At 44.4% G+C, this 22,911-nt stretch overlaps 1 protein-coding gene across 3 annotated transcripts in view; it reads left to right on the top strand.

The window, feature by feature from the left end:
- SMOC1 (SPARC related modular calcium binding 1) overlaps nucleotides 1-22,911 on the top strand; it is a 255,578-nt gene that overhangs the window by 221,320 nt on the left and 11,347 nt on the right. For all 3 annotated transcript variants that reach the window (XM_063947205.1, XM_063947206.1, XM_063947207.1), the window contains 2 exons: nucleotides 10,534-10,639; nucleotides 14,235-14,482. In XM_063947205.1, the coding sequence (XP_063803275.1) occupies nucleotides 10,534-10,639; nucleotides 14,235-14,482 (354 nt within the window). The remainder of the gene's footprint in view (nucleotides 1-10,533; nucleotides 10,640-14,234; nucleotides 14,483-22,911) is intronic.

Below are 22,911 nucleotides of genomic sequence, written 5' to 3' on the forward strand. Positions count from 1 at the left end.
AACAAAACAAAAACAAAACAGGGGTATGCAAATATTTCACCTACCATCCCAGAGAGAACATTTTCAGACCACTCAAGGACACCTTCAGGGATTCAAGTGACCACTACAGATGTGCCTGCCTGTTTATGTTCTATGTGCATCAGAGGTGGTTTATATTAGACATATGCACACCTGGAGATGGATAAGGACTTCTGGAGCATCAAAATCTATGGGACTATTTGAAATAATAGCATCAACTACTGTCTTCATCTTCACACCAGGCTACTTGGGTCCTTCAGTGCTTTTAAATCCAGCCACTTTCTTCAAAGCTTGCCAACCAGAACCACGATTTTGACTTACTAAGTTGGCATGGATTCCTCACTATCTATTGTTTTAAGAAGTTTAATGTCTGGTACATTGTCACAGTCATCTCTATTTGGCTCTCCAGCTGATCCACTGATTATATAATATTTCTGAAACAGTTGCTATATACAGTAATATATTCCAAGTGAATATCCATAGCATATAGCACATTTAGAGGTTTACCACCTAGATTTAGGAACCACCCCAGAACTGCGAGAACCTACCAACCTGATAGTCACAATTAGAAATGGCTTCAGTTAGATAGATGTAGATGGATCTCTTAAGATTGAGGATTCAGGTGAGTTTTATGTACTCCTTGAAAACTGTATGTTTAGGGGTTGTTTTTTTTTTTGCAGAACTTCATTACATTCAGGCTCTTATGATACATTGATAGGTAATACAAGGACTGAAAGTCTAATTCTACTAATACTTATTGGCAACAAGCAAAATTACTGCCAACTTTTTGGTGTACTTCCCAATTCACAGTTCCACCTAAAGTGCAGATCAGAATTACTGGTCTCCAGTCTGGAGTCATCCTTTTAGCTTTGCCTATTTAGACTAATCCTCTAATTATGCCCCGCCACTATCCTATCCTTATTCTATATATACTATATATATATATATATATATATATATATATATATATATATATATAGAGAGAGAGAGAGAGAGAGAGAGAGAGAGAGAGAGAGGATAAGGATAGGTTAGTGGCAAGGCATAATTAGAGGAATAGTATGTGTATCTATCTATCTATCTATCTATCTATCTATCTATCTATCTATCTATCTGTCTATCTATCTATCTATCTATCTATAATGTTCACAGACTTGGCACTCCCAATTCATAAATAACTTGATCCGATGCCTTGTATCGTTTGTCATCAGGATATATATATATATATATATATATATATATATATTATATATATAATTATATATAATATGTATAATCAGGATATATATTATTAATTATATATATATAATTATATATATAGAGAGAGAGAGAGAGAGAGAGAGAGAGAGAGAGAGTAAAGATTTCCCCAGGGAGCTTGTCGTCCTTTGATATGTACAAGTTTACTAATACAATCTTAAGATTGACGTTTTATTGTTATTTAAAACATACAATTGGTAAAAACTGTTTGACAATTTGCCCAGGTTGATAATAAGATATATTTGTACAGACAATAGTTGTGTTGATATTATTCCATTTCAATCAAAAAACAGTAAATGTTCTTTCCTGAAGCAATGACAGAGACCCTGTCCTAAACCAACGCGTTTCGTCCTACAGACTTCATCAGGGGTACAGTATGGTCAAAGGATCAAAATTTGGACAAATATCTTTCGTGTCTTCAAAGGCAATATAATAATTTTTTTTAAAAATGGTATTGGACCAGATTTCATTGTATGGAATATCGATTGGAATTAGATATGACCCATTTGGTGACTATCTACTAAGTAAGGCCTGGTTCAGAAAATTAATTTCAAACCATATTGGTAAAATCAAGCGCATGAAGCAGCTAATCACTGGATTACAATCAAGCGGAGTTTGAATAGGGCTAAACTCTTGAGATAGTGCCTCTCTCCAGTCAGTAACACTCTGAGCTGCTATATATATATATATATATATAAAATCAGGAAATATATATATATATATATCAAAGCATATAGCACGGCACTCCCTGAGTCCTCAGCTGGGGTTGAAGCAGGATGAAATAGCCGGTGCCTTCCAGTGGTTACAGCAGACGCTGTGTCCAATAATAGATCCGGAATAACGGCGGCACTCACGGCATACAATGAAGAGGCAGACGCAGGTCTGATATCAACGTTTCAATGTTTAGTAGATTTTTTTATCCTGACGAAAATGTTTTACTAAACATTGAAACGTTGATATCAGACCTGCGTCTGCCTCTTCATTGTATGCCGTGAGTGCCGCCGTTATTCAGGATCTATATATATATATATATATATATATATATATATATATTTTACTTGGGGCTTAGGGACACTTTTGCAATTTTATCCATTACACCAGGTCTTATGTGAATGATTATGTTTTGTCATTAGAGGGCTTCATTTTATTAAAGTGCAATATAAATAAAGGGTAACAGATAAATACACTCCAAATTAGATCATGAATAGCTATCTATATGTGGTCCTTAATCTGATTAAAAGTACTGTTCTACAGTTGTTTTGTTGCTTTTGTTTTCACTGTTTGATGTTTTTATAAACCATTTAATTTATATAGGAGCTAGAATTTGTTTAAGATCTGTGCAGGAGGATAAATGAAAATAGGTGAGGACAGCACTGTAATTTATAGTATTTCTATCCTGTGCATACCGGCCAATACCAGCAGAAATTATAGTAAGATTTGGCTTCTAACCCATTTAGTAGTAGGAGTAAAATAAATATAAAGTGTAACATTTATATCAATAGGATAAATTGAGTTGTTACATTATCTGAATAGTTACTGGCAGTAACCTATATAATTGATTTCACAGTCTTTGTAAATCTTATGCATTTTTTTTTCAGTTTGTCTTGGCAAGTCTAACAATTTTTAACCTCAAACACCTGGAGTCCACGAGTCATTTTGTGAACTCTACATAGGAGAAATGTTTCTGGAAACGCTTGTTTGGAATAGGAGTATGTCCATGCTGAATTATACGTTTCAGGGCTCTGCTCAAGGATAATCCAGTCTTCGGTTGGATCATTTGTATTGCTTAAAACAGCTTTTCAGCTCAAGGTTGAGTTGGACAGGGTTAGTCTGAGCTGTATGCATTTCAATATAAATAAGCAGTCAGATGTAAGCTTGCGTTACTAGTATGCCACACTGTTACATTTTAGGGCATATTCAGACATTGGGAAAGAGCCATAAAATCCATGTGTTAGTAATAGTAGAGATTGGGGTTGATGCACTATTGGGAGTAAAATTGAGTGAGTTGCTCAGAATAACTTTTCTTGCTAAAAAGCATATTTGTGCACATATGATACACAATAGTTGCATTTGCCTTTGCCTAGGCAGTATATGTGGCTATTTTATGGCGTCCTTATCATTAGTGGATACTTAAGCAGGTGCCTAAACTATAACTGGCACAGCGGGTTATTCAGAGTTGGTCGCAGATTTTAGAAAAAAAGCAAAATCACTTGCCTGGGGTCTGCTCAGCACAGGGTAAGGCCACCCAGCGTGTGTGGCGCTGCCCCGCGATGCAATCTCAATTTAATTGTGATTGCATTATAAAAACCTCAAATAGAAGGCCTGGTACCAGGCAACACTGCCATGTTTCTGAACGCAGGAAATGCAAGCGACATCATCGGCCAGCCCCGAAAATGGCCATGATATGCCTGCATTTCCTGGTGCGCTCCCCACCAATGCCGCTTCGCTGCCTCTGAATGAACGCCGCCTGTCAATCAAGATGCGATCACATCCGCATTATGATTGATTGCACATGCGCAGTTGGCCAAAAAGTGTCTGTTTGTGCGAGCGCAGTGGCTGAGTCCACCTCTGAATGAGGCCTACATTGCGACTCTCTGCAGGTCTGCATGGCCCGTACTGTTTTTAATTTTTCCCACCATATTTCTAACTCTTCAGGTGGTTCATCCTTCTTCTGAGCAAGCACTGGTGTGAGCTAAGAGTAGATGCAGGCAGTGGTGGAGCGAGCACCGTTGCAACCTTTTGGCCCTCCCCCACCTCAGACCCTGTAGCAGCTGCACCCCAGCAACGGTGGTTCTGCCACTGTCCATGATTGAGTGAAACAACCACTTCTCCAGTGTAAAAGTGAGCCACTACTGGCCAGTTGGCACAAATAAGTGTTATGTGTGAAATAGGAGAAAGGCAAGACTTTCAGAGCTGTAATGGTTTTCTACTTCATTTAGAAGAATAATGCTTCTTAAGTGTTTTAGGCAGCTTTTTCCTCCACTCCAAAGACTCTAGGCTTCAGAATGCTGTGATGTGTGAGCTACTCTATAGGGAATAACAGTGGCGCACCCAGGGGGGGTTTCCGAGCGTCCTCTGCAGCCTGCTGTCTTCCTGGTGGCACTTGTAAGTGCAATAAAAGTTTACTTTATTTTAATTATAGTACATATATATCCATGTGCATACATATATACACATGTATATACATGCATACATATAACACACACACACACACACACACACACACACACACACACACACACACACACACACACACACACACACACACACATGATATATATATATATATATATATATATGTGTATATATATATGTACTGTATGTGTGTGTATATATATATATATGTATGCATGTTTAATATGCTATGTATATGTATGTATGTATATATATATATATGTGTATATATATATATATATATATATATATATACACACACACACACACAGACAGACACACTAGTTTTACGGACCCAGCATATACTGGGTCACCTCAGTCCCCACCCCCGTGATTGGCTCCGCCCAGTTCTGGAAACCCCCCCATGCAAATCCTGCGTTTGCCACTGAATAATATGTTCTCTTTTTATAAGGCTTTAAAAATTGTGTTGTCACTTTTGAACCCACACTATATTAATTGCCTGTTGTTATACATTTAATACATATTAAAAAAGGAGTTAAACACATCTAGTTATATGTCTGTCTAGTCCTGGTCTGTATAAAAGAGATGCTCTGAAAACTATAACTGTGTAGGTGTTTGACCTGGGACCCAGCCTGAGCGTTCAAAATGGCGAGTGCGTCACTGAGACGCCATTTATTTTTATAAGACTATGAGCGCTAGGCAAATATATGTTTAGTGTATATATAACAGAATGTGTGTGTGTGTTTTTTTAAAAAAAATGATCAAGCATGCAGTTCAGTGATGAAACGGAGCGGGTTAACCCCCCGTGCGCCACACCAGAGGACTGTTACTGTATTAACTGAGGACAACATGCACCAATGTAGCTGGGAGCTTAGTCGTAGACTGCAGTATAAAGATGTCCTCCACTGGGTGCCAGACATTGTATGGAGGACAGTGCATGCTAAATGCTGGGGAACAGGGGAGTAGCCCCTAGTACAGCCAGCAAGCTAAGGTTTTATGGGGCATATGCACTGAGCCTTGGAGAGTGATAAAGAAGTCCCAGAGTATAGGGGACCTGTATGCATATATATTTAAGACCAGGAGAAGGTAAGGACCTGTGCTGCAGCGCTGAACTAGCAATGGCCCTCATTCCGAGTTGTTCGCTCGGTATTTTTCATCGCATCGCAGTGAAAATCCGCTTAGTACGCATGCGCAATGTTCGCACTGCGACTGCGCCAAGTAACTTTACTATGAAGAAAGTATTTTTACTCACGGCTTTTTCTTCGCTCCGGCGATCGTAATGTGATTGACAGGAAATGGGTGTTACTGGGCGGAAACACGGCGTTTCAGGGGCGTGTGGCTGAAAACGCTACCGTTTCCGGAAAAAACGCAGGAGTGGCCGGAGAAACGGTGGGAGTGCCTGGGCGAATGCTGGGTGTGTTTGTGACGTCAACCAGGAACGACAAGCACTGAAATGATCGCACAGGCAGAGTAAGTCTGGAGCTACTCTGAAACTGCTAAGTAGTTAGTAATCGCAATATTGCGAATACATCGGTCGCAATTTTAAGAAGCTAAGATTCACTCCCAGTAGGCGGCGGCTTAGCGTGTGTAACTCTGCTAAATTCGCCTTGCGACCGATCAACTCGGAATGAGGGCCAATGTCCAGTACTGTGCACCGGATGCAGCTTGTAGAAACATGCTACGGCTCTTTATTGTGTTTGAATGTAATATTAAATACATGGTGCACTACAGCCAAGAAGGTCTGATCCCAGGCTGCAGTGCAAGGGAAAGGCCTGGTACAAGACACAGGTATGTTTAAATGCAGTATATAGCAATGTCATAAACATCTTCTTGCGTCAAGAAAATGCTTGTATCCTACTCTTCTGAAAGTTGCGGGAGACTCCCGATTGTTTAGGTAGTTCTCCACACCCCTGGAAGAGTAGCCGTATCTCCTGCATCCGGCCTGCTTTCTAGTGGACAACATGCCAAGGTCGCTCCAGACAGTGCTCTACTTCCTGGTGCCAGTGGCCCTGCTCCTTGCAAAGACATCCATTGTGCCACGTGTTTGAGAGGCAGTGCCAGGGCTGGCGGTGGGCATAGGCGACTTAGGCACTTGCCTAGGGCGACCTGGCTCCAGATGGAGCACCCAAGGGCAGAGCAAGAGCAGCAGCACTGTGTTGAAATGTGTCACGCTGGGGACAAATCTGCAGCCGGCACTAGTACCAGCGGCAACAGAGGATCTGCTGCAGATTTTTACATTATGCGCTGGCTGCTCACGGACCAGCAGCCAACAGGAGTGGTCGCGGTGAGCCAATCTTGGCTCACTACATCCAGGGCCTGATCAACCAATAGGCTGATCAGGCTGCAGCCGGGAGCGCTGGGTCCTGGGGGGGCCAGGGCCCGTCGCCCGTGGACTCGCGGTACTCACCACAAAAAGTCTAGCCCTTGCTGGTTTTGTTCCCAGAGGAGCACTGCAGGTGCGGTGAATGTCATGTGCATCATGATGTCACATGCCATACCCACTCGTGCTATCATCGATTGATAACGTCGATGGTGGGAAACCATCTGTAAGGGGACTATTGATGGTTTTGATCATCGATGGTCACCCTTACGTTAATATTGATTTAGGCATGGGCCAATCAGGGCCTGGGGGTGTGGCTTTATGTGTGCTGGGGGCGGAGCTATGATAAAAACAAATAAAAATGTGATAACTCTTTAACATCGATGGCGGGAAACCATTTGGTTCTCCCCATCGATGGTCAAAGTAGTCAACATCGGTCATAGACCATCGATGATTTTGAATAATGGTCGATGGCCATCCCTATCTTGGCTTTCAGTTCTATTCACCAGTGAAAGAGTTGTGGATTTTGTCTTGAGGGGTTAATTAATGCTGCTCGGGTCAGCCAGCAGCCCTGATGCTTAGTAGCAGAAGAAATGATTTTTTCTAAAAAAAAAAGAAAAAAAAGAATCTGCGCGGTCCATAAGTTACGCAGACAGCTGAAATGAAAAGCATCTGTGTTTCCTTATGCTCTGTTCTCAATCTCTGCTCATTGTTTGAGAATCTGACCTTCTTACATGGATTAGGCTTTATTCAGAGAAAAATAAATGGAGAGGGGGCTGAGGACTAAATGTAGAGTTACCTTGTCCATTCTTTCCAGTTACAGGCACATGATAAAAAACCAAATGGGAGGTTTGTACTTACAATAGACAGCAACTTCTAATGCCCGTGCACCAAACTATATAATAATAATAATAATAATAATAATAATAATAATAATAATAATACTACTACTACTACTACTAATAATAATAATAATAATAATAATCCATTTTATATCATACCAATCATATTAATCAGTGTAAAGAGACCAAAAGGCCTGTTTATTAAAGTATTAAAGCCTTTTTACAGTCAATTCTCAGAAAGCTGCAGGATTTGTAGGAATTCCACTATACTGTATTAAAGTATGTGATTCTCTGATACTCTATACAGTATGCTGCGGTCCCCCTGTTTTCAGTCACTGGAGTGGCTTTCTAGGTGTAGTATGAGTAATTGACATTCAGAACGTGGTTATACTGGTTTTGACAGGGCCGGAGAGAGCTTTCCCGGGCCCCGGTAATGATGAGGCGAGGCCTAATCATGGAGGTGTGGCTAGCCAAGCCCCCTTTAAAAAAAAAAATCCAAAAAGTACTGTTTATGCCCCAGCACAGGGGGGTGCTGTGCATGCCTCAGCCAGGGGCATATCCAGGAGATGGTGTGGTCAGTGTCATCGCTTACCCCCCACAGGCAGAGGACACAGCTGCACCCAGTGGCAGTAGCCTCCCTGGAGCCACCACAGCCCAGCACACCGCAGCATGTTCTGGGCTGGGGAGAGAGGCTGCTGCTGGCTGACTGGTAAGGGTGGAAGGGGGAGGGGGGGGGGGGTCGCGCGGACCTGGGCCCCTCCAACAAGCCTGAGCCCATGTACTTAATACCCGCCCCTCTTGGCACCACTACATTCTGTAGACATACATTTAGGTGACATGGGGGTCATTCCGAGTTGTTCGCTCGTTATTTTTTTCTCGCAACGGAGCGAATAGTCGCTAATGCGCATGCGCAATGTCCGCAGTGCGACTGCGCCAAGTAAATTTGCTATGCAGTTAGGAATTTTACTCACGGCATTACGAGGTTTTTTCTTCGTTCTGGTGATCGGAGTGTGATTGACAGGAAGTGGGTGTTTCTGGGCGGAAACTGGCCGTTTTATGGGTGTGTGTGAAAAAACGCTGCCGTTTCTGGGAAAAACGCGGGAGTGGCTGGAGAAACGGAGGAGTGTCTGGGCGAACGCTGGGTGTGTTTGTGACGTCAAACCAGGAACGACAATCACTGAACTGATCGTAGATGCCGAGTAAGTGTGGAGCTACTCAGAAACCGCTAAGAAGTGTCTATTCGCAATTCTGCTAATCTTTCGTTCGCAATTTTGATAAGCTAAGATTCACTCCCAGTAGGCGGCGGCTTAGCGTGTGCAAAGCTGCTAAAAGCAGCTTGCGAGCGAACAACTCGGAATGACCCCCATGGTTAGAATGTTGATGTATGTTTTTTTTTTTGCGCATTGTAACCGAACTATAACCCTAACCCTAAAAATGAACAACGCGAGGGATATGGGGCCCATTTAAGCCCCAAGCTGTCCCTGGCTGACTGTATAAAAAACACCTATCTGCACTTTGTGTACACACATGTACCATATATGTGATCTGTTTGCAATGACACAATGCAGCCTATGTACGTTCTATATTTTCATGGCTAATTTGTTATCCCTGACTACTGCTGCTTATTCATAGAGAATACTCATGTGCAGAACTATAGTGGTGCAAGCGGTACCACTGCTATGGGGCCCAGAGGCTTAGGGGGCCTGCACCCAGGTTATAAATTGTCATAACAATTTGCTAGATTTGCCTGCTAAGCAATCGGATCTAATCCATTGCCCAGCCTGACTTGTGTCACATTACATTTTCAGTGAGAGGTGTGTAATAGATGTTATAATGGTAAGGGGGCGCTGTTATGTGGCATAATATGAACTGGAAGGCAATGTAATGTGTCACAATCTGAGCTGCTCATTGTAATGTGTAGGGCACTATCATGTTACATAATAAGAACTGAGGCACTGTAATGTGGCACAGTATGAAATGGCGGCAATATAGTGTGGCATAATATGAAGTAGGGCACTGTAACATGGCATAATTTCACCTGGAGTGCACTCTAATGTTGCACAGCATGAACATGGGGCTCTGTAATGTGGCATAATTTGAGCTGGGGATACTGTGGGGCATAATGTGTAAAGGCAGCCCTACGATGTGACATCATGTAAACTAGGAAACTACTATGCTTCAGAAAATTAAGTAGGGCACTACTACGGGGCATAACATTAATAGCTGCTGCAGAGTGGTGTCTCTCTTAAAGCATAGGGACAGGGGCCCCTTTTAAAATGTTTCTATGGGGCCCACTAACTCCTGGCTATACCCCTGGAACTACTGTTTAGGGCACAACACCTAAATGGCTTATGGGCCTAATTCAAGGTTGATTGCAAATGCAAAATCTTTCTCTAATGGGCAAAACCATGTGCGCTGCAGGTGGGGCAGATATAACCTGTGCAGAGAGTTAGATTTGGGTAGGGTGTGTTTAAACTGTGTTATGAATTGCAGACAGTAATTACCCTGCACAAAAACAATATAACCCAACCAAATCTAACTCTATCTGCACCCCCCCCCCCCTTCCCCCCCTACAGTGCACATGGTTTTGCCCATTTGAGGAAGATTTTGCTTCTGCAATCAACCCTGAATTAGGACCTATGGGCCTAATTCAGAGTTGATCGCAGCAGCAAATTTGTTGGCAGTTGGGCAAAACCATGTGCACTGCAGGGGGGGGGGGGCGCAGATGTAACATGTGCAGAGAGAGTTAGACTTGGGTGGGTTATTTTGTTTCTTTGTAGGTACTTGGTTTTTAAGAACTACTTGCCTTTTGAGCAGCAAAAATAATCGAGAGAGAGAGACATAAACATGTGTGGGGTTCGCAATAATGAAGTTAAGCCAAATTGAGTTCCAATACACAAGGCCGTGTCACTGTACAGCTGGCTCTGCAATTAATGACCGCCCTGATGAGTTTTTCTCTCGTAGGTTGTCCTGATGGAAAGAAGCTGGAATTCATCACGAGTTTACTGGACGCTCTGACCACAGACATGGTGCAGGCAATCAACTCTGCATTCCCAGCAGCAGGCGGCAGGTCAGTAATTAAGTTCAAGCTGGGCTACGGGTTCACAGGTGCACTGCTACCAAAGGCACAAAATATCCCTGATATATTAAAACATAAATTATATTCAGCTAAACTTAACAGCCACCTTTAATAACACCTTGACATAAGACCTTCTCTAAGTCTGCTTAACTTGCCTGAGTCATGCTGCTTTTATGGTGCGGCATCCTAAGATGATCTGTAGGCAGCGTGTTGTGGTCACATTTATCGTGAAGAATTCCCAAGAATTTTAGTTTTATGGCATTTAAGGGAAACTAAAAGGCAGGGCACTTTAAGTGTGTGTCTGCCATTCCCCTTAGGCTGGAAATGGTAACCACACAGATCTGCACACTGGGGGTAATTCCAAGTTGATCGCAGCAGGATTTTTGTTTGCAGTTGGGCAAAACCATGGGCACTGCAGGGGAGGCAGATTTAACATGTGCAGAGAGAGTTAGATTTGGGTGTGGTGTGTTCAATCTGCAATCTAATTTGCAGTGTAAAAATAAAGCAGCCAGTATTTACCCTGCACAGAAATAAAATAACCCACCCAAATCTAACTCTCTCTGCACATGTTACATCTGCCCCCCCTGCAGTGCACATGGTTTTGCCCAACTGCTAAAAAATGTCCTGCTGCGATCAACTTGGAATTACCCCCACTGTGTCAGTGCTATGTCAGTGATCCTCAATATTCAATAGGAATAAAGAAATATTAACCCTCTTGACAGCAGAAATTTGCTCCCTGCGAATCCTGTCACCGCACTTCTCAGGGTATTTTTTGTGAAAGATACCTTGAGCGTGTGGCCATGCATGTGCCATCCGCTGCCCTCCACTGGTAATCTGTGATTCGGTAAGGGCAGCCGGTCATCTCATCCTGTACTCCTGCTGTGACCCCCGGTTTAGTGAAGTGAAATGCCAGATTCACAGCATCTGTGTTCACTTTACTGCATCGGGGGTCACAGCAGGAGCACAGCGATCAGCTGACCGGCTGCCCTCATTGGATCACTGATCACCAGTTCCTGGGTCCAGGCAAGTGTTACTTTTTTTTTTCAATGATCAGGCTGTGGTTGATCAGACAAACATGGCTGATCACAGGGGCTGGATCCGAGCTAAGCCTTCCCTGTCAGCAGGCATCTGAGATAGAGTAGGGGAACAGGAGGGAAGCCTGAACATTGCTATCTGAAGACAGCGTTATTATCACAGGGCTCCCCACTGTATTGTTTTCACAATATAACTTTTGTAAATTCGGTCAGATCACATTTCCCATTACAAATTTGGGAAATGCGATCTGATTACTAAAAACAAAATGCAAATTTAAGGGCTTAAAGGAAAATTTAGCAAATTCTCCTCCAATTGTACATTTAGGTGATACTAAAATAATGTGAAAAGGGTGTTAGAGAAAATAATATTGATAAATAGGCCCATTAAAATTTGCAGGTATCCCCCGAAAACGTCTGTTTCCGGGGAATATCATGCAAATCTTATATGATAAATATGTTCCTTAAAGGACTGTTCTGCTCTGTGCTGTAAAAGAAGAGGGTCTTGTGTGCGCATGCGTGTAAACGTGATATAATACACCAATCCTATGTCAATCCTAAAGATTATCACAGGCTCTCTGATCGTCCTTCCCTATAATGAATTGCTTGCAATGATCACACATTCCTATCATTACATAATATCAGCTTTGCACTTAAGGAGAGTGGTTGTTTCCGCCTCTATCAGAAAATGCTGTTTGCTGGTTTTTCCAGCAGTTGACCAGGAGAGATTTTGAAACTTGTCCAGTTAGGACAGTGTTTGGGGCAAATGTATTAAATCTTGGAGAGTGATAAAGTAGAGAGAGATAAAGTACCAACCAATCCGCTCCTAACTGCCACGTTACAGGTTGTGTTTGAAAAATGACAGTTATAAACTAATTGGCTGGTCCATTGGGGGTAATTCAGACCTGATCGCAGAGCTGCATTTTTTGCTGCCCTGCGATCAGATAGTCGCCGCCTACAGGGGGAGGGGAAAATGCTGTGCAGGTGTGCGTTCGCTTCATGAGCAGAGCTGCACAAACGTCAGTGTGTACAGTCTCTGCTCAGCCTAGGACTTACTCTTCCAGTGCGATTGTTTGCTGGTGATCGGGGCCGGAGCTGACGTTAGACACACTCCCTCACAACGCCTGGTCCCTCCTAAGTTTTTCCGGACACTCCTGTAAAACGGTCAGTTGCCACCCACAATCGGCCTCTTCCTATCAATCACCTTGCGATCGCTTTTTTCGCACCATCCCATCGCTAGGCACCCATGCCCGGTGCAGTCGTCCGACGTGCTGGCGCATTGCGGTGCATATGCATGCGCAGTTCAGATCTGATTGTCCGCTGTGCGAAAACGCACAGCAGCGATCAGGTCTGAATTACCCCCCATTATCTCTCTCCACTTTATCATTCTCCAAGGCTTTAGTACATCTGCCCCATATGTGATTAGCTGCAGGTGTCTCACTACAGAAGGAAAGTTGCTCACCAAAGCACTGAATAAATCTCTATCAAATCTGTTGTGGGCGATTGGCAATCAGCATTTACAGCAAGCTATGGGTACAATCTATTTAGTTATAGGAGTAACCAGATTTTTGGGTCATTTAAAAAGTAGAATCTAGTCAGGACCGGTTCTAGCCCTTGTAGCGCCCTGGGTGAAAATAGGGGCGTGGCTTCATAAAGGGGTGTGGTCAATGTGCCCCAGTAGTATTGCCTCCGTTTGTGGCCCCAGTAGTATTGCCCCCGTTTGTGGCACCAGTAGTATTGCCCCCGTTTGTGCCCCCAGTAGTATTGCCCCCGTTTGTGGCCCCAGTAGTATTGCCCCCGTTTGTGGCCCCAGGAGTATTGCCCCCATTTGTGGCCCCAGTAGTATTGCCCCCATTTGTGGCCCCAGTAGTATTGCCCCCATTTGTGCAGCTTTAAAAAAAAAATGTAATACTTACCATCCCCGCTCCTGATGCCCGACCGCTGCTGCCCCCCATCCCTGGCTGCTGGCGCCGCTCCTCTGATCTATGGGAGAGACGTCATGACGTCTCTCCCATAGCACCGCATAGACACTAGAGGTCAATCATGACCCCTAGTGTCTAAGTGCCACTCCCACAATGCAGTGCGGTGCGCGATGACTTCATCGCACACCGCACAGCAGTACCGGCACCGGGGCGGGGGGCACCACCAGTAGCGGATCTTGCCACGGCAGCGGCGCCCTCCGGAAGGCGGCGCCCCGGGCAAAAATCCTGTGTGCCTGTAGCAAGATCCGCTACTGAATCTAGTAGGAACTGACATTACATAATGCAAAAAACATTTGAGCCCATAACTCTGATAGACATAACCAGTGGCGGCTCTAGAGGCGGGGCTGCAGCGCATCTAAAATTCAAATAGGGGAGCCACCAACTGCCAGTGAGTCTCAGGCGGTGATGTTTGACAGCGCTTGTAGTGGCAGTTGGTGCGGCTCCCCCATTAGAATTATGGACTGCGTTGCACCGCAGCCCCACCTCTGGAGCCGCCACCGGACATAAACCATCCCTAGTTACAGTAACCACTCCGTCCTCAGGTTACTAATTCCTGGTAACTTTGTGTTCTAGGTTCTCAGAACCAGATCCCAACCACACACTGGAGGAACGTGTAGTTCTTTGGTATTTCAACCAACTTGACAGCAACGGCAGTGAGGATATCAATAAGAAAGAGATGAAACCTTTCAAGAGATATGTAAAGAAGAAAGCCAAACCTAAGAAATGTGGCAGAAAATTTACTGACTACTGTGACCTAAACAAGGACAAATCCATCTCACTCACAGAACTGAAAGGCTGTCTAGGTGTCCGTAAAGATCCAGGTACTGTATTAGACCCTTTCATTTCAGGTCATTCTGTTGGTAGACGTCTGCACCAGAAACAAGTCATGGTAACTTTGTACAGGATACTAAAGCGATGTGCAGGACTATCCTGTCCCCATTTTTGCCGTCCTGCCCCTGCAAGGGGCAGAAAATACTAAGATCACAATTTAATGTGTCCTCCTACGCCTAGCCTCAATATGCCATATGGCACAAGATGCCCAGGCCTGACTGAGACGCTCTGAGAGGTGTAGTGTACCATCTTTTTCTTTTAATTTTGCATCCTATTCGCATCATAGGTGCAGCAAAACACTACAGACACTAGGCAGATGATGCACAATGGAACTTGGTGTGAGAAAGGCCATGGCCGTTGCACCATAGCATTTTGTATCCAGAGTAAGACTCAGTAGCACACAGATGTGCAAATGTCACACATCAAACTGATCAGTGTAAACAAGCAAAGTCATTTTGTTGCTTCCAGTTGTTTTATTTGTGCGCAGGGCTAGGGGGAACTGCTGGGACTTGTGTGTCAGGCACAGACAGAGAAGGGGGCCCGCACCTGACCAGTCAGTGAAGAAGGTGCTGCAAGGCCCGTGAGTAGATGTGGATGTGGTGGCAATAGGGGGTGGGTTGGCAAGTACCTGAAAAAGCACTGAGATTAGGTAGGGGTTTGGCGCGTGTCAGGAACAGCACTGCGTTGGGAACAGCACTGACATTCAGCTATGGCGGGACTTGTTTAAAAGAGGAGCAGCCGCAGCTGCAGAAGGTGAGTCTTTTTGGTCTGAGTCTGAAGGTGTTGGGGGGACGGGGGCAGCTGGCTGGCTGGAGTGACACAATGTGGGGGGGGGGGGGGGGCATATAAGTGGGGCAGACTAGAGTAACACATGAGAGGTGGGCAGGCACATGGGGGAGGTTTGGTTGGAGGGGCATATTTGGGGGGGGGGGGGCTGGCTTGAGGGACACATGTATTGGGGCAGTGGAGAGGGCTACTATTTTGTCAATTCCAGGCTCCACAATTTCTGATGGCAGCCCTGTTTGTGGAAATAAGATGTTCAGTGTGGTGAGTCACCCAGGACTTGACCCAAGATGGGCTGAAGCCAAGGTGTATGAGGACGCATCTGTACCAGCAGGTCCCTGGTTTCCCTTATAACGCCTGATTTGTCATCAAGCAATGAATCAGGAAAGATTGGGAATGAGCGAGATTATTTACCACTGATATTGTGAATGGTCTCCTGAAGCATACAGTCTGAATGCTAGCATTAGAATGTCAACATGGCCATAAGGTCAACAGGAAAAGTGTCATCATTCACAAATGTCGACATGTTCATAATGTCGATATTTAACATGTTGACACCAGAATGTGGACAGTACATTTTTCTATTATTTTTAGGATTAGGCCAGTGGTTCCCAAACTCGGTGTCCAAGGCACCTAGGTCCAAATGTAACAGAGTGAGAGTTTCAGAAAGTGAGAGATTCGGTAAGGTTTTGGAGTTTTTTTTTAAAGTGGCAATCATTTACACTGCAAAACCAGGTGGATCTTGCTGTGTAAATGATTGCCACTTTAAAAAAAACTGCAAAACCTTACCAAATCTCTCACTTTCTGAAACTCTCTATTACATTTGGCCCATTGTCTTATAACCTCATCCTATAACAGTCCAGGTTTTAAGGTTATTCATACTTGAGCACGTGACTTAATTAGTACCTCATTCATTTTGACTAAACCATCTGTGCACAACCATGGATATCCTTAAAACCTGGACTGTACATACATACATACATACATACATACATACATACATACATACATACATATCACACCCATACTATTTTACATCTGTGTCTAATTAGCCATCTGTCTGTAACAGCCCAGGAGCACCCAACACATTTTAATACAGTTTTTCGAGTGTGCGTCTAAATCTGTACTGCAACTCCAGTACGAACAACAACATTGGGATTTCTGTGCAGTGCCTACTCAGATGCATGTGCAGGCAAAAAACACCACACAAGAAAAAAAGCAAAAAAAAAAAAAAAAAGCACATTGGTCTCTAAAGGAAAAATAAAACACATTTGTCCCCACAGGAAAAATAAAACACATTAGCCCCCTCAGGAAAAATAAAACACATTGGCTCCAACATGAAAAAAGGAAACACATTGGCCCTCTACAGAAAAAAACCCCATACACATTGTCCCCGATAGGAAAAGACAAACACATTGGCCCCAAACAGAAAAAAAGAAAAACACATTAGCTCCCACTCATAAAAATATAACATACATTGGCGCAGATGTATTAAGCCTGGAGACGGCATAAGGAAGTGATAAACCAGTGATAAGTGCAAGGTGATAAACGCACCAGCCAGTTAGCTCCTAACTGTCAATTTGCATATTGGAGCTGATTGGCAGCTACGTTATCACCTTGCACTTATCACTGCTTTATCACTTCCTTATGCCGTCTCCAGGTTAATACATCTGCCCCATTGGCCTCTACAGGAAAAAACACATCTGCCTTCACATTGTATGCCTCCCTTACCCCCTCCACACACAGAAGACTAACCTGTAAGATACTGCAGGGTAAATCGGACAGCCTCTGGCCCCCAAGCCAAAGTCAGAGGTGACTGCAGGGTTTCTGGCTGATCCATCTCCCGGCTAACAGCACCTGGAAGTGACTACTAGCTGGGCCAAATGACAGCTTCTGGAAACCCATAAGCAGGGATTGGGTGAGGAGAGTGCCAGACGCTGAGGCAAGCCACTGCTGAGGGGATCAAGGGACTGACCCAGTTGTTGGCACAATGTGGTGAGCACTTGGCAGTTACAGATTTCAGGAGTGGCTGGTTCTGCCCTCAGGTCATCCTGTGCTCTGTACATGGCACCAGCTGCAGCACCCCTAGTTACTTCCCTGCATCATATGATAATAACACTGGAAAGAGATAACATTTATTTTATTTCACTTTAACACCTATTAACTATTTACACTATTTGTATGCTATGTTTTAATTTACAGTAAATATATTGTATCTCTGGAGGACTTTACCGTACCAAATTGTTATATAAGTTATTTAATAATTCGTCATATAGGAATACTGTTTCTTTTTTTGTTTTACCTTTGCTCTTTGAAAGATTTTTCTCTTAAGTGGCTTAAACTTAAGGAGGGAAATTTACTAAGTGAGGGTACGGTATTAGCACATAGGCCCTGATTCATATTTGTACACAAACCCAATGGTTTGAGGATGTGCAGAACTGGTCTTACAGAGTCACGTACAGCCCCCCCCCCCCCCCCCCCTCCGCCAGCTACTGCATGTTTGATATGCTGTGGTGTTTTATCGCGATATAAAAGGTCGATGGTCATTATTGGGCTATCCGGTTATAGCCCGTTTTTTGTCATGCAGCAAATACCCTGTATCGCACAAAGGGGGTAATTTCCGAGTTGATCGCTAGCTGCTTTCGGTCGCTGCGCAGCGATCAGGCAAAAAATCAGCACTTCTGCGCATGCGGCGCAATGCACATGCGCGTCGTACTATTACAACGAACGATGTAGTTTCACACAAGGTCTAGCGAAGCTTTTCAGTCGCACTGCTGGCCGCAGAGTGATTGACAGGAAGAGGGCGTTTCTGGGTGTCAACTGACAGTTTTCAGGGACTGTTCGGAAAAACGCAGGCGTGCCAGGAAAAACGCAGGTGTGGCTGGGTGAATGCAGGGCGTGTTCATGACGTCAAAACAGGAACCGAATAGTCTGAAGTGATCGCAAGCGCTGAGTAGGTCTGAAGCTACTCTGAAACTGCACAAAAAAAGTTTGCCGCCGCTCTGTGATCCTTTCGTTCGCACTTCTGCTAAGCTAACAAACACTCCCATTGGGAGGCGGCATAGCGTTTGCACGGCTGCTAAAAACTGCTAGCGAGCGATCAACTCGGAATGACCCCCAAAAACACATAGGTTCTGCAAAAAGCCATGGTGCTATGTGTTTTAGCAGCAGCGATTGCTGCCTTTTAGCATACTTATTAGTCATTGGGTTTTCGCCTGCCTCAAACCCGATAAGTGCCGGCATTGGGGCTAATAGGATCACCCTGGGCGAATCAATTAGCCACGGTAAATTAATGCGCATAGAATGCAAGATACAATGCCCCACATTTATCAAGCCTTGGAGAGTGATAAATTGCACGGTGATAACGTACCAGCCAATCAGCTCCTAACCAGTGGGCAAGTAGAAAAAAAATCTTAGTGGTATTGTGTGCGCGCGTGGCCACATGCCACAAGGGGCGTGGTCAATGGAAATGGGGCGTGTCAAAATTACACGCCCCCATTTCTTGTCACTCTGAGAACCATCATTTCCATTCCATATGCACCTTACCTATATGGTGGTTTCTCACAATGGGGAACCTCTGAAGAAATGTATCCTCCCTGGTCAGGCAGCGTCTTCAGTCAGTATTCACTATTCACGTAGAAAATCACATGGTGTGGAATAGGGTGACCAATCCTGGGCTCGGGATCGGTGGGATCCTGGGATTATTGGCCAAAATTACCGGAATTTAAATCCTGGGATTGGAGGTTCCAATCCCGGGATTTTGGGATTGACCTGCGCATGCACTGTTTCTTTTCTGACGGGCAGCGCTGAGCACTTAGCAGCTTAAAAAAAAATCCCTGATAACTCAGAGGTTAACGGGTCCCGCAAACCTGTTAACACAGAAATCCCATGTGAACCCCCAGTAACTCCTGTTAACGCCCGTTAACATATGATGCGTTAAAGCCTAGGCTACCTCGATTAATTATCCACAGTAATGTACTGCAGTCAATTGATTCTCCCCCTTATTTAGTGTAGTCAAGGGTGTAGCTACCATAGGTGCAGGGAGTGCAGCTGCTATGGGGCCCAGAGCTGAGAGGGTCCCACCATTCCTGTCACAGTTACATGTGTTATATACATTTTTCGCCATTAGGGGGTACGTAGGGGTCCTTTCAAACTTTTTCCTTGGGGCCTGCAATATATCTAGATATGACCCTGGACCTGCTCATTGTAGTGTGCTATAAAATCAACTGGAGGGCATTTTAATGTTATATAATATGAACCGGAGCACTGAAATGAGGCACAATATGAATCACTATATATCATAATGTGAATTGGGGGTACTGTGCGGCATAATGTGTACTGGCAGCTCTGAAATGTGACATAGGGTGAACCTAAGCAATTCATAAAAGAAACTAGGGCACTAAATAAGGCTCTACTATGGTTCAGAAAATGAACTAGGGCACTATTATAGCGAATAAAATTAACAACTGCTGCAGAGAAGGGTCTCTCTAGAAGCATTGGGACGGGGAACCCTTCAAAATGTTGCGATGGGACCCACAAAGTTCTGGCTATGCCCCTGAGTGCAGTCTGCTACTTTTTACATTTTTTAATTATTCTGGTGTTCAATTAAATATTTTATTATTCTCATATGCGCATATATCTTTCTTATTTTCTTTATATTTCTTTATTTTCTTGTTATTTGAATACATTCAACACACATTTTATATATTACATTTTTAGTTCTAAATATATATTTTTTCCATTTGAGCTCCCTTCTTGTTTTGTCTTTTGTTACGTCACTCATAAAGGGACCAGCACCCCCTGTTGGGTAGCAGCATTTGTGTGAGTCTGTGATTAGAAGCGCCTGGTTTCATTTTTTCTATTTTTCTATGTTAGCGAGCATGGCATGGGTTAATGTAGTCATAATTATATCAGTAATAGAAAACAGAGCTAATCCCTCACAAACAATATGTAGCTGGGGAGGTTAACATTATGTTACGTTAACAATGCACATACTTGTGTTATCACAACCTTCAACAAATCAGTATTACCACATGTGAATGCATAAAGGATAAGCATGCAGTCATGGCTTGCTGTGCAACAACCACATTGCTACAATTACCTGTAGACAAGCCCGTCGAAGCATGATCTTTCAGTCATAACCAGGGCTGCCATCAGAAATGATGGGGCCCGGGACTGACAAACTTGGAAGCCCCCCCCCCCCGACCCGTAGCTCCCCCAAATCTTACCAGAGGGGTCCCGGGTGGCAGCAGTGAGGATCGCGGGTACAGGCCAGCTGCCTGTGCGATGCGCACCAGAAGGACAGGCAGCCACAGAGGCACACAGAGCAGAAGTGTGTATTCTTTCTATTGAGCCGGCCGCGAGCCAATCGGAGCTCATGGACCGGCAGCTCCTGATTGGCTGCCGGTCCGTGTGCTCCGATTGGCTCACGGCCGGCTAAATAGAGTCCTCACCGTCCCCCCTTGATGGCGGGCCTGGTCATAACTATAGTGAGGGTACATACAATATCTCGGCAGATGGGATGTCACTATACCAACAGCGGCTTCCCATCTGCCGGAATGCCGGCAGCAAATCCCCTCACGGGATTGCTGCGCTCTCCACGTATCGGGTCCGGTGGCTCACTGTGCTCCCCACAGGTTCTGTTCCCACTTGGGCGTGGATCCACCAACCGAGGGGGAATACTGGGCGGGTGTCGGGATTCCGGCTTTCGATATATCACCAGGTGTTGGGATTGCGGCATCGGTCTCCAGAACGCCGGGATCCCGACAGCCGGTAAACTGACTGCATCCCCTTTCATCACATGCAGCAGTGGTTCCCAAGCTGGGTGTCGTAGCCTCGGGGGAACTTGCAGGGGTGTCCTGGGTTGGTGGTCCAGGACCAATTAAAATTATTTCTGGTCAATGTAATAGCAGTGCTTGTGGTTTCCCATCAGAAAATATGTGGACAAACAGGAGCAAATCCTGTCCCTCACCACATCACCCTAACCCTAAGGATGACATCTAAACACAATTTATTTTATTTTATATTTTTTCTACATTTCTGTATAACAAACTGTTGGCTTATGGGTGATGTGAAAAAAATTCTGATACTCTACAAAAGCCTGGGAACCACTGACAAACAGTGTTTTGCTGCCATCTAGTGATATTTTTAATAACTGCAATGTAGAACTATTGGTTCTCAAACTGGGATACTTATACCCCTGTGATAATCAGCGGTATATGAAAAATATCCTGTAACGACAGGGCAGGGTGGGACATCCAGCAGTGTCCTCTAGCCAAATGCGTCACAGCAGGGCCCTACGGACAAAATGCCAAATTGTATCCCTCTATTCCTGTAAAAGAAAACGTAAAGTATGTGGAGTACAGTTTTATTGACAATTTAATATTCTTGTATTATGTGAGAAATATATGTACAGTTCATTCTTGTTTTGTTTATTTTTTCTTTTTTTTATAAAATCCTGTGTTTCAGCCCTCTTATTGCTCTTACATGTTTACTAGCAATTATAGTAATTACATCTGTATTGCTCTGTATATGTTATAAAATGATATAAACATGCTGCCAGGAGGTACCTAGGTGGTAAATGATTGAGAACCACTATTCTAAAACATTACTATTGTTTTGCAGTGCATAATTTAGCCTATTCATTGTGCAGAGTTATATACTTTCTAAGGTTAATATTTTCTACTGGGCGATTCATCGTGCCCACCGGGCGCTCTGCACACCGTCGCAACGAGCTATGCCCCCTTAACCCCTGCATGTCCTTTGGGCGTGCAATATTTATATTATATGGAGTATTACCTTCAAGCATAATGTTGTTAGTGGTTAAATATTTTACGGGCGAAGGGCGTGCGATGGTCATGGGGGCGTAGGCCCTTGCGACGGTGTGAAGAGCGGACGCAGGGCACGTTGAATGACCTAGTGTGTTAATAATATGTTATGTGTACATAATTTAGGTATAAAGACAAAGACAATCTTAGGTAAATATCACATACACAATGTATGTGTTGGGAGATTATTTCTCATATATATATATATATATATATATATATATATACAGCCCCTTCTCCTATATAAAATTATATACACAGTGTGTGTGCCGGGGACTTATCCCTCATCACAGTATATGGTATTAGCCTCTTACCAGCTTCATTGTCCCCGCACACTGCACACTACAGACTCTCACTCTGCACCGGCACCAGAAACACCAACCACCATGTTCCTTCCTGGCCGTGCAAGGCATGCCTGGAGTTGTAGTCTCTCCACAGCACTGCCGTCACGGCGACGCGCACCCTCCGCAGTTTATTCCCGTGCAGGGGAAGGTGGGGCCGCTGCGCCCCCCGCTGTGTTCCCTGGAAGAAGTAGTCCGCAGCCGCCGCATCCCCCTTACGCTCGGCAGTGTCAAGAACTACAAGTCTCAGTCTCAGACACCCCGCGGCCTCTCGGCTGACTAAGAGCTGTGCGTCGGCTGCTGAGTGTTAACATGGCGACCGGGAGGCAGCCTTCAGCTGCGGCTGAGGCTGGGCTGTGAGTGGCTGAGAGACGCCGATTGTAGCAGAGTGGGCACGGAGGACGACCATCGTCACCCTCCCACCCGCTTCCCGCCTCCAGCAGCGGTACATGGCCTGACAGCTGACGG

Source organism: Pseudophryne corroboree, chromosome 12 (genome assembly GCF_028390025.1).
Source record: "Pseudophryne corroboree isolate aPseCor3 chromosome 12, aPseCor3.hap2, whole genome shotgun sequence".
In the NCBI taxonomy this organism is placed as follows: domain Eukaryota; kingdom Metazoa; phylum Chordata; class Amphibia; order Anura; family Myobatrachidae; genus Pseudophryne; species Pseudophryne corroboree.